The 12,062-nt window shown below is 32.9% G+C and overlaps 2 protein-coding genes across 2 annotated transcripts; both read left to right on the top strand.

The window, feature by feature from the left end:
* The first annotated feature begins 21 nt into the window (after nucleotides 1–21).
* On the top strand, nucleotides 22–1,411 carry LOC110108512 (bidirectional sugar transporter SWEET6b-like). The gene is made up of 5 exons (XM_020839183.2): nucleotides 22–64; nucleotides 166–419; nucleotides 527–688; nucleotides 1,044–1,163; nucleotides 1,260–1,411. Exons 1-5 carry the CDS (start codon nucleotides 22–24, stop codon nucleotides 1,386–1,388), a joined length of 708 nt encoding a protein of 235 aa, XP_020694842.2. The 3' UTR covers nucleotides 1,389–1,411.
* A 3,635-nt stretch (nucleotides 1,412–5,046) lies between these two features.
* LOC110108504 (bidirectional sugar transporter SWEET6b-like) lies at nucleotides 5,047–6,556 on the top strand. Its single transcript, XM_020839178.2, has 5 exons — nucleotides 5,047–5,089; nucleotides 5,191–5,444; nucleotides 5,552–5,713; nucleotides 6,069–6,188; nucleotides 6,286–6,556. Exons 1-5 carry the CDS (start codon nucleotides 5,047–5,049, stop codon nucleotides 6,415–6,417), a joined length of 711 nt encoding a protein of 236 aa, XP_020694837.1. The 3' UTR covers nucleotides 6,418–6,556.
* Nucleotides 6,557–12,062: the final 5,506 nt, after the last annotated feature.

Raw genomic sequence — 12,062 nt, 5'->3', positions numbered from 1 at the left:
TTTCTCAAGATTCCAACAAAGATGGTGAGCACAGACACTGTCCGTAACGTCGTTGGGATAATCGGTAACTTCGGCACGGCATAACACTTTGCCTTTGATTAATTTCACTTACTTTTCTCTTTCCGATTTCTTACGAATTTTATTGGGAAAATGGGATTGGGACAGGGAATGTGATATCATTCGGACTGTTTCTTTCTCCGTTACCGACTTTCATAAAAATATGGAGAAAGAATGCAGTAGAGCAGTTCTCACCAATCCCGTATGTTGCGACTCTGCTCAATTGCATGCTCTGGGTTTTCTATGGCTTACCCATCGTCCACCCCAATTCAATGCTCGTAGTTACCATAAATGGCATTGGTATTGTGCTTGAGGGAGCTTATCTTACGATCTTCTTCATTTACGCCCCTAAGGATCTGAGGGTGCGTTGAATCGATTCTCGGTTGATTAAATTTTAATATTTATTGGTTGATTGGACGATCCGTGTTTTTGATTGATGGTTTTGGGATTTTTGGATACGTTCTTGCAGTTGAAGGTTTTGAAGATCTTAGTAGGGGAATTGGCTTTCATGGCGGTGGTTGTGTCAGTTGTGCTCACGGTGGGTCATAGTCACGAGAAGAGGTCGATGATTGTCGGCATCCTCTGTGTCATCTTCGGCACTTGCATGTACGCCTCCCCTCTTACCGTTATGGTACGTTCTTTTTTCTTCTACAGGACCAAGCTCTTTCTCACTATCCTTTGTTTCTTTTTCAAGTTTTTATGTAAAGCTTTGTTTAATTTTATTCTTGTGCCTCTTTTAATATTTTTAAGTCGAATCGGGAGATTGTGGATATAATTTTCATCCATCCATGTTAAAAAATAAGTCACAAAAAATATATACAATTATAGGCGAATTAAGAAAGTAAAAAATCATGACTATTAGCTTTATAAATTGAAGAGATTATATGAATCAATAATAGTTGAATTAATACGTTTAAGTAGATGATAGCGATCAAGCATTCGATGGCTTCTTATTATTTACGAGCCACACTGTAACCCTTTAACAGAAAATGGTGGTCATGACAAAAAGCGTGAAGTACATGCCGTTCTGGCTTTCCTTAGTTAGCTTTCTGAATGGCGTATGCTGGACAGCCTATGCACTTTTGAAGTTTGACATTTTCATTACGGTAACGCATTTCTTTCCTGACAACGATACTATTTTTTCTTTCTTAATCATCTGCTGTTAAAATTTGTTGAAGTCTGATGTGGTGACCCTCGTGCAGCTACCGAACGGGCTCGGAGCGCTGCTCGGATTCCTACAGCTAGTGTTGTACGGATGTTATTGCCGAAGTACCCCGATCGTTGAGCAACAGAATGAGGAGAGGAAAAGACAGGAGGTTGAAATGGCCTGAAAGGAAGACTAATGGCTTCAAGCTCCCAAAGGAAAAGGAGGTCCAAGAGTTGCATTTTTTTTGTAATATCCACTTTTAAGATGAATCAAGCGATAGTTAATGGATAGCTCTTTCTATTAGCCGCGCATTCACTGTTTTAAATCTTGATTTCTTTCAAGCTCTATTGTTGTCGTAGGGAAGGTAATCATTTTGGGAATTTGATAATAGTTGGAATTTTTATCGAATTCAAAGGTCAGAATATTAATTCAAAAATTATTATTTCTATTCAATTAAATTCTTTTTTTTTTTTGGAAAAGTAGGGCCTAAGAATTGCATGTGCATGAGACAAAAAGTAACAGAATAAAAACTAAGCTAAAAAGAAGAAACCTATAGTGAAAAAATATTGAGTAAAAGCTCATCAAAATTTGTAACTAAGTACACCGAGCAAAATCCTGAATAGAACAAAAAAGGATGCTTTCTTTTTATTTTTTTTTTAAACTATTAGATGCAAGTATTTTTTTCTTAGTTTTAATAAATAATTTAGAATGAAATTTTTTAAATGAGTTATTATGTGTAAAAAATTTTCACAATTTAATTTGTCATAATAATTTTAAAAAACTTAAAGTATTTTTATTTATAGTGTATTATTATTATTTTAAATTTATCTTATTTTAAGGAAAATAATTTTTATATAAATATTTATCTTATTTTTCATTAAAAATTAAAATGAATTCCATAATTAATACTAATAAATACTAAATGTAAGTTTAAAAATTATAACAAAATTTTTGGTAAAATTTTATTTTTTTAAAATAAGATAAATATTTATTGACGAGAATGGCAGGGAACATGGCACGTTTACGGAGGCACGCAATAAATGTCCCGTTGCCTTTGAAAGTGGATTTAGTTTACTTGTCATTAATCTCTTATAAAGTTAATTTCACATGAGATCACTTTTGTATTCTCTTACTATGATAGAAATTATCAATCAATTAACAAAATAATTTGCCTTTATTTTGAATTCAAAATTTTTAATCGAAGACGCTCAATATGTCTATCGAGTTGTAATTGAGAGTGAGTGACCTAAGAACCTAAAACAGAATGGAAATGGTGTGAAATAACAAGTAGAGATAAAATCTTAAGAATACTCAAAAAATTATGATTACCCAAAATTGTTAGAGTATCCACTATATCATTTCAAATAAGTCCAGTCTAAGGTCCTCAAACTGATTTTCGTCACCCTTTATATGGTTTTGAGGGATACATAAAAGACTGCATAGAAAAAAAAACATACAATAGTATCACAATGCATGTATAATGTTTCACACTATCCTAGAGATATGTTACCACTTGATTATCTTAAGGACGACGAGATCGAAAGGCTTTGACGAAATGCCCCTAGGTGACCTCGGTGACTCCAAGTATATGAGGGCAAGTGTGCTTTTGCAAGTTTGTGGTGAGCACATATAAGAGAGGGGATCAATGATTTGTTAGTTTGTGAGTAGCTGGTTTAACATTGTCTAAGAAACTTTTAATATTATAGATGCAAATTGTGTTATGTGAAGGTTATAAATTATTACAAAATAAATAATGAGTATTAATGATGGTCGTACCTAGAGTATCATTTGGATTATTTTTACGAGAGGAACCATTATACTAAAAAATTTGTTGTTTTATTCTAATGGAATTTAACAAAGTTGTAAAGGCGGTGGAGAGAGTTTTACATTTGCCTACATCACCTTTTGCATATATTTGATTTTTGTAAGTTAATTATGATTCAATAATGGCTTTAAAATTCTAAAAAACTATTGGAACTTCAAACGTTGTTTTCAACTGGTAAATTGATGTTTAATGAGAGTAATCATTAACTAAGCCTACATAATATTGAAAGATACTTGAGGAAGAAATTGGGAAATGACCTAAAAGCTCTAAATTTATAAGTTGAAGTTATTTAGTATAGAATATAGATTTTGAGAGGATAACTTATGTCTTTTCTAGCAAGAAAGGTAATAAAAATATAAGCAACACTTTATAAAACTAAAGAAATTATATGATGACATATTCTTTTTTATGATTTTGATAACATGGTGACCAAAACTTAGGTGCCAAAAATTAGTGTTAGATTTCACCTTATTTCTCAACTCCAATTAGAACATAAAAAATGTTATTCAAGACATATTTAAACTCTTTAAGAATGTAACTCAATTGAGCAACTTTATTGGTGATACAAGTTTCAAATTGTTTTAACCCTTCATTAAGGCTACCTTGAAGTAAGATTGTTCATGTTGCTTTCTTATTAGTAAGATGAAAGATGAACCTACATGAGAGACCGAAAAAACTATCAATTTCTCATATGTATGTTCTTACTACATTGATATTTTATATTGAAACTTTAAATTGGAAATATCATAAATCATAAAATTGGTTGCTCTCGAGCTATAAAAGTTATCTACGTCATCGATTGGGTATTGAGCTGTAGCCATTATTGCTATGTTCTTGTTTCTATTTCTAAGATTGTGATTTCCACTAGTTGCATTTTTTGAGCTTTTTGTTTGTGCCAATAATTGTTAAGAGAAGTTCATATAAAATGAATAATAGCATTTCTAAATAATGTTTCTAACTTTACCACTTAGTTGGCAGCATAGCTCAGTTATTAAGATTATAACATTGACCTATATTTCCTCTCTTTTTTTCCTGAGCGATGGTTGAGGGTGGGAGTAGTGGTATAGCCCAATTCATTAAAAAAATGAAGCTACATGTGTAAAAAATTACAAAGGAAAAAGAAGTGAAGCTACAATAGCAACCACCAAAAAGGAGTTATGCTCAACAAAAAGACTAGAAACACCAATCAAAAGAGTGGAAAACCCAAAAAAAGTTGAGCATGCATTAACATATATAATAATAGAAACATAATAAAAGTTAAAATTTCAGAGACCCCAAGCCAAGACTTAGACAAAATTTCACAAAAACCCTTTCAGCATCAGAATGAAATGAAGAACTCACCCGTTACCATAGACACCATCCAAGGAAAGGAGTCTTGAGTTAAGGGATTATCATTATCATCTTATAATCACCTTGATTGGAGTAGTTGTTTGAGTACAAAAATATAATATAGCTAATGGAATTATTCTTAATTGTTCATAATTCTATTTTATTTTAATAGGCATTATTGATAGTTAGAGCTAAATTATCTATATTGGCAATTGTTGACCATGTTTTTCACTAGAATAGGGTCAAGAGGGTTGACTACAAACTTGTTGAGCCTAGATCTAGGTCCTGGGTCAACCTGGTTGACCAAGTCAACCTAGGTTGACTAGACCAATTAAAATCACCCTTATTTTTTGCTGGTTTAATAGCTAATTTTAATAAATAAATCTAAATTTAATTTTTTTGTTGGTTTAATAGCTAATTAAATTATTAACGGTAATTATTTTAAAAATTTATCAAAAAATAGATAGAGAAGAAAGGAGGGGAGCATTTTAGGCAATTTGGATAACAAATTCCCTAAAATTATTCATCTTTTTTGTTAGAAGTTTATATTTAGAGCGTGTCCACCTTTATATAAAGCCTCACCTCCATCAACTCTTCCAATTCCAAGTTCCAAAACCTCTGCTCCTCTTCTTCCCCACAACTCATCTCTTTTTCTGCGTCCATCTGTTTTCTCAAGATTCCAACAAAGATGGTGAGCACAGACGTTGTCCGTAACGTTGTTGGGATAATCGGTAACTTCGGCGCGGCATAACACTTTGCCTTTGATTAATTTCACTTACTTTTCTCTTTCCGATTTCTTACAAATTTTATTGGGAAAATGGGATTGGGACAGGGAATGTGATATCATTCGGACTGTTTCTTTCACCGTTACCCACTTTCATAAAAATATGGAGAAAGAATGCAGTAGAGCAGTTCTCACCAATCCCGTATGTTGCGACTCTGCTCAACTGCATGCTCTGGGTCTTCTATGGCTTACCCATTGTCCACCCCAATTCAATGCTCGTGGTTACCATAAATGGCATTGGTATTGTGCTTGAGGGAGCTTATCTTACGGTCTTCTTCATTTACGCCCCTAAGGATCTGAGGGTGCGTTGAATCGATTCTCGGTTGATTAAATTTTAGAATTTATTGGCTGATTGGACGATCCATGTTTTTGATTGATGGTTTTGGGATTTTTGGATATGTTCTTGCAGTTGAAGGTTTTGAAGATCTTAATGGGGGAATTGGCTTTCATGGCGGTGGTTGTGTCTGTTGTGCTCACGGTGGGTCATAGTCACGAGAAGAGGTCGATGATTGTCGGCATCCTCTGTGTCATCTTCGGCACTTGCATGTATGCCTCCCCTCTTACCGTTATGGTACGTTCTTTTTTCTTCTACAGGACCAAGCTCTTTCTCACTATCCTTTGTTTCTTTGTCAAGTTTTTATGTAAAGCTTTGTTTAATTTTATTCCTGTGCCTCTTTCAATATTTTTAAGACGAATCGGAAGATTGTGGATATAATTTTCATCCATTCATGTTAAAAAATAAGTCACAAAAAATATATACAATTATAGGCGAATTAAGAAAGTAAAAAAAGATGACTATTAGCTTTCTAAATTTAAGATATTATATGATTCAATAATAATTGAATTAATACATTTAAGTAGATGATAACGATCAAGCATTCGATGGCTTATTATTATTTACGAGACACACTGTAACTCTTTATCAGAAAATGGTGGTCGTGACAAAAAGCGTGAAGTACATGCCGTTCTGGCTTTCCTTAGTTAGCTTTCTGAATGGCGTATGCTGGACCGCCTATGCACTTTTGAAGTTCGACATTTTCATTACGGTAACACATTTCTTTCCTGACAACCATACTATTTTTTTCTTTCTTAATCTTCTGCTGTTAAAATTTGTTGAAGACTGATGTGGTGACCCTCGTGTAGCTACCGAACGGGCTCGGAGCGCTGCTCGGATTCCTCCAGCTAGTGTTGTACGGATGTTATTGTCGAAGTACCCCGGTCGTTGAGCAACAGAATGAGGAGAGGAAGAAAAGACAGGAGGTTGAAATGGCCTGAAGGGAAGACTAATGGCTTCGATCTCCCAAAGGAAAAGGAGGTCCAAGAGTTGCATTTTTTTTTCTCTTTGATGCTGGGTGGTGGATAATGCACTAGCTAGCTTCTCCCTTGTTTTTGTAATATCCACTTTTAAGATGGATCAAGCGATTGTTAATGGATAGCTCTTTCTATTAGCCGCTCATTCACTGTTTTAAATATTGATTTCTTTCAAGCTCTGTTGTTGTCGTAGGGTAGGCAATCATTTTGGGAATTTGATAATCGTTGGAATTTTTATCGATCTCAAAGAGTCGGCATATTAATTAAAAAATTATTATTTCTATTCAATTAAAAAAACTTTTTTTTTTTGGAAAATTAGGGCCTAAGCCCAACTTCCATTATATGAAAAGAAGAATTGCATGTGCATGAGACAAAAAAGCAACAGAATGAAAACTAAGCTAAAAAGAAGAAACCAATAGTGAAAAAATATTGAGCAAAAGCTCATCAAAATTTGTAACTAAGTACACCAAGCAAAATCCTGAATAGAACAAAAATAGAGGAGGCCAAAACCATATGCAAGCATAAGAATAAGAAGCAACCAGGGCTCAATGAAGCGAAATTGCAACCCAAAATATTTCAAGTTGCAATATCTAACTTCAAAAAGATTAATGCTGCAAGGAACCACCATCCAGGGAATGGGGGAGGCAATGATTATCCTTGCCCCATACCAATCTTGAGGCCAATCACCAAAATCGCATAAAGAAACTGAACGGTAGAGCCAAACAGCATAAAGAAAACTCAAAAAACCCGAGACCACAAAGGAGACTGAGAACAAGAGCAACACCGAAAGATCCAGCTTAAAAGCCCAAAAGCCTTATGCCACAGAGATTCAATCATAAAGCAATTGCCTAAAATCTTCTCCATTCTTTCATTTCATCAATTTTAAGTGAACTATTGTGGGAGAAGCGCCTTTAGGAAACTGAGGAGACAAGGCGCTTGACCACCCCCTCAAGAAAATCTTATACCCGATAATCGCCTGCCTCAAGCTTCTTCTGAACAACAACATGATGATTTGTAGCCCATAAGTGTAAATGATGGTTATGTGTTTCTAGATCCCCCTAAAATATCTCAACTAAAGCCTCTAGAAGATTAGTATGACCATCAAAAAGAGGAACTACATACAAAACTATAATAAAAAGCAAAAGGAAAAAAAAATTGAAAGTACAAACATATTAAAATTCACAACATAAATAAACAATCATAATAAAAACAACCAAACAATCACACCTTAACACGGATGTCAACCAAACAATCACCACCACAATCCTAAGCACGGATGTCAACGAACCGAGTTTTCTCCTAATATGTCATAATTATGGGGTTTAGTAAAGATATCTAGCAATTGATTTTCAATATCAACATGTAGTAGCTCTACATAGCCATTGGTTACATGAATCCTAATGAAGTGATGTCATAATGTCTATGTATTTAATGAGCGAATATTAAATTAAACTTTTAGAAATACAAATTGCAATCTCATTATCCCACATAATAAGGATTGTGCCTACAAGTAGTCCAACGTCTAGGATTTATCGCTTCAGCTATAAGACTCGGGCAAACATAGCTCCTTATAGCTACATAAATTGTTGCAGCGATGGGTAGGGCAATAAAATTTTAGTTTCTACAAGATAAAAAAATCAAAGACTAACTAATGAATTGACAAGTTCTAGATGTGCTTTTATGTATTTCTTATACCTTGTAAAATTTGAATCAAAATATCCTATAAGATCAAAATTGGAACTATTTCTAAGATACAAGATGCCTAAATTTTTTGTGCCTATTAGATATCTAGGGATTCTCATGTGAAATTCTTAGGATCAATTTTAAATATAATACATAAACAAACACTAAACATAATGTCCAGTCTACTAGCAGAAAGGTAGAGTACTAATCCTATAATTACTCTATATTTCCTTTAGTCAACAGATTTACCATCTATATCTAATGAATTGGCAAGTTTTAAATGTGCTTTTGTGTATAATTTATACCATGTAAAATTTGAATCTGAATATCTTATAAGATCAAAAATTGAACTATTTCTAAGCCTAATTTTTTATGCATATTATATATCTGAGGATACTCATGTGAAATTTGTTAGGATCAATTTGAAATCTAGTATGTAAACTAATACAAAACAAGATGTCTGGTCTACTAGCAGTCAGGTAGAGTACTAATCCTATAACCCCTCTATATTTCTTTCAGTCAACAGATTTACCTCCTATATCCTTATCTAATTGGGTGGTCGGGTTCATTTATGTATTTATGCTTTTACTATCATCCATATTAAATTTCTTTAAAATTTCTTTAATATATTTTATTTGACTAAGAAAAGTATTATCTTCTCTTTATTTTATATTAAACCCAAGAAAGTAAGACAACTCAACCATCATGCTCATTTAAAACTCCCTACTCATAGTTGTATAAAACTCATTGAATAAATTATTATTTGTGGATATGAAGAGTATATTATCAATATAAATTTTTACTATGAGTATGTCCTCTTCAACTTTCTTAAGAAATAAGGTGATGTATATACTACCATTATTAAAAGGCTTTTCTAAGAGAAAGTTTTGCGATTTATCGTACCATTCCGTAGGAGCTTGTTTAAACCCATATATTGCTTTCTCAAGTTTGTAAACATGTTTTGAAAATGAATAATTTTCAAAGCCTGGGGACTATTCTACATGCAAATCCTGTTTTATAACACCATTTAAAAAGCACATTTAACATCCATTTGGTATAAACTAAATCTTGTCAAATATGCAAATGCTAATAAAACTCTTATGGATTCTAACTTAACTATTCGTACAAAAGTTTCTTCAAAATCAATATCCTCTACTTGATTATACCCCTTAGTTATTAACCTTGCTTTGTTTCTTACTACCAACCTAGAGTCATTCAACTTATTCTTAAAAACTTATTTGGTTCCAACTACACTCTGATTGGTAGGTCTTCTAACCAATTCCAATATATCATTTTTAATGAACTAATTAAGCACTTCTTGCTTGGCCAATATCCAGAATTCATTACCTTAATTCTTGATCTACACTAGTGGGTTCAATCATAAAAATGAATGCAATATAGCTAAGCTCTTTCCTAAGACATTTCCTAGTCCTTACTCCTACATATGGATCTCCTAAGATGAGCTCCCTAAAATGATTAGAAGAGAACCACCATTCTTTAGGCAAAGGATCTTGAGGCTCTTCTCCATTTTTTTCGGTCAATACTTTCTACTCCACGAGTAATCTCAACCTCATCATCATCATCATCATCTATCCTAGTCTCTATATATCTTTTGAGTCATCAAAGACCACGTGGGTGGATTCCTCTACAAGTAAGGACCATTTATTCTACATATATTTCCTACTAAGAAATAACCTAAGAAGATAGCCTCATCCGCCTTATAAACAAACTTTTCTAAATGAGATTTACCATTAACAAGCATAAAATATTTATAACATAAAACATATAGATGTAATAAATTTAGTGTCCTACCCATTAGTAGTTTATAGGGTGTCTTATTCAATTTTTACCTAATATTCACCTGATTAAGCACATAGAAGGTAGTTCTAACTACATTTGCCCAAAAATATTTTGGTAGGTCATATTCTCCCACCATTACCCTAGCTACCTCTACCTAAGTTTTATTCTTCCTTTGAATAATGTCATTTTATTGTGGGGTCCTAAGGGTTAAAAAATTATGACCTATCTCGTATTCCATATAAAATAATTCAAATTTCTCATTTTCAAATTCTCCAACTTGATCATTTTGAATTGTAAAAATTAAGCATCCGAACTTCCTTTAAATCTAAGATCTTAAATTCATTAAACCGGATGACGTAATAAATAATAATATAATTCCAAAGTAATAAATAAGGGTTGAAAATCAGACCGGACATCGAACCGAAAGAATGAGATGTTCATGGTTCGACCGATTCGACCGGTTCGACCGCTCGAACCGGGGTCGAACGTTGTGTTGTTTATATACCTTTCCTTGTACCCATGGCTTAAGAGCTTTCATGATATTATTGCATCATGTGAGCTAGATTATTTATATTAAATTTAACATATATTATAATAAAATTTTTTAATCATATTTTTAAATAAAATATATGATATTTAAACTAATTTATAATTTAATTAAACATTTTATATAAAAAAATATTTAAATATATTATTAGTTGAACCGGCCGGTTCTTAAAAAATTGACCGGTTCAACGGTTAGCCGGTTCAACCTGCGGTTCAAACCGATTTTGGCCGGTTCGTTGTTAGACCGGTTCTTAGGGAGGACTGAACCGGCCGTAAGACCGGTTCACGGTTGAACCGGTCGAACCGGCAGGGCCGGTTTTCAAAACAATGTAAAATATTAATTCCAAAGCCTTTATCATAGAATTAGCTAATACTAAGCTAGTTATTTTTTAAACCTTCAACTAAAAGAACATTCTCAATAGTAAATCTACTAGTTTTCCAATAAAATATGGACTTACCACCTTCATAGTGGTATTATCTCCTAAAATAACTTTACCTCCACTCTTATCCTCCATCATAATAAACTACTTCAAATCTCTCATTATATGCCTCGAGCAACTGTTGTCCATGTACCACATGCTCTCACTAGACCTCTTATGAGAGCATACTTATAAAATAGTCATAATATAGATTTGGAAACCTAAGTGGATTTGGGTCTCGCCTTATACTTAAGTGTATATATGCCAGGCTATGATGGTAGAACTTTCGTCCTTCAAATTAAATGTGTTATATGGTGTAGAGTTAAAGTACATACAATGTGTTCTAATATGCCACAAAAATAGCACCTAACTCTTGGAGATGAGTTTACTAACCTAAATATAGGATATGGCCTCTTCCTAGGGATGTATGTTGCATGCTGTGTCATAAGTTGTGGCTTTAATATAAGCATAGACCCACATTTGTTATTTTGAAGTGCACTTATTTTATTGCTTAAATGCTTATTTTCACTCTTATACACACCAACTTATACCTTCAATGGATGCTCATTATTGTCCAATTCTAATGCAAGTTTTTTTAACTCCTTGAATGCTTTTTCTAACTTAATATGTTCATTTTTCAAGGATTCATGTGACTTTATTAACTCAACATGTTGTTTATTTAATGAGTTAAACTCATCCATTTATTGATTTATGCTCCTTAACTAATGAAGTGTACTCAATTGTTAAAATTTAATGATTATTAGCTAAATGTGCATGCTATTCACTTAAATTTGAAAGATCCTTTTTCAAAAGTGAGTGTTATTATTTTAACATTTTAAATGAGTTATGCATTTGTTTAGATATGAAAAATAAATCATCATATGAAAGGTCACATACCTCAACATTATTGAAGTTCCCAACATTATAATTAGCCATTAAAAAAAGGTTTATTACCTCCACTTTTGGTTTAATTTCTAAGGAATTTGACTCTGAGTTTTTTGAGAATGCCTTTATAGTTTTTATTTGCCTTATTTAAAATTTGATTTTTCTTCACCCTTTTGCTTAGCAGGGTGACTCTTGAGGTTGGTGCAATCTGTTCTCAAATGTCTAAGCTTCCTCAACTAAGAAAAAATCATGTCATATGAAAACTTTTTTGAACTT

Source organism: Dendrobium catenatum, unplaced genomic scaffold (assembly GCF_001605985.2).
Source record: "Dendrobium catenatum unplaced genomic scaffold, ASM160598v2 fragScaff_scaffold_325, whole genome shotgun sequence".
Lineage (NCBI taxonomy): Eukaryota > Viridiplantae > Streptophyta > Magnoliopsida > Asparagales > Orchidaceae > Dendrobium > Dendrobium catenatum.
Note: the sequence above shows the minus strand (reverse complement) of the source record. Positions and strands in the feature narration are given on the sequence as shown.

Excerpts from the sequence above, each read along its gene's own strand:
- LOC110108504 (XM_020839178.2), top strand. The coding sequence starts at position 5,047 with ATGGTGAGCACAGACGTTGTCCGTAACGTTGTTGGGATAATCG. Across the intron at positions 5,714-6,068 it reads CCTCCCCTCTTACCGTTATG|AAAATGGTGGTCGTGACAAA; the intron begins GTACGTTCTTTT and ends ACTCTTTATCAG. Across the intron at positions 6,189-6,285 it reads AGTTCGACATTTTCATTACG|CTACCGAACGGGCTCGGAGC; the intron begins GTAACACATTTC and ends ACCCTCGTGTAG.
- LOC110108512 (XM_020839183.2), top strand. The coding sequence starts at position 22 with ATGGTGAGCACAGACACTGTCCGTAACGTCGTTGGGATAATCG. Across the intron at positions 65-165 it reads TAACGTCGTTGGGATAATCG|GGAATGTGATATCATTCGGA; the intron begins GTAACTTCGGCA and ends GGATTGGGACAG. Across the intron at positions 1,164-1,259 it reads AGTTTGACATTTTCATTACG|CTACCGAACGGGCTCGGAGC; the intron begins GTAACGCATTTC and ends ACCCTCGTGCAG.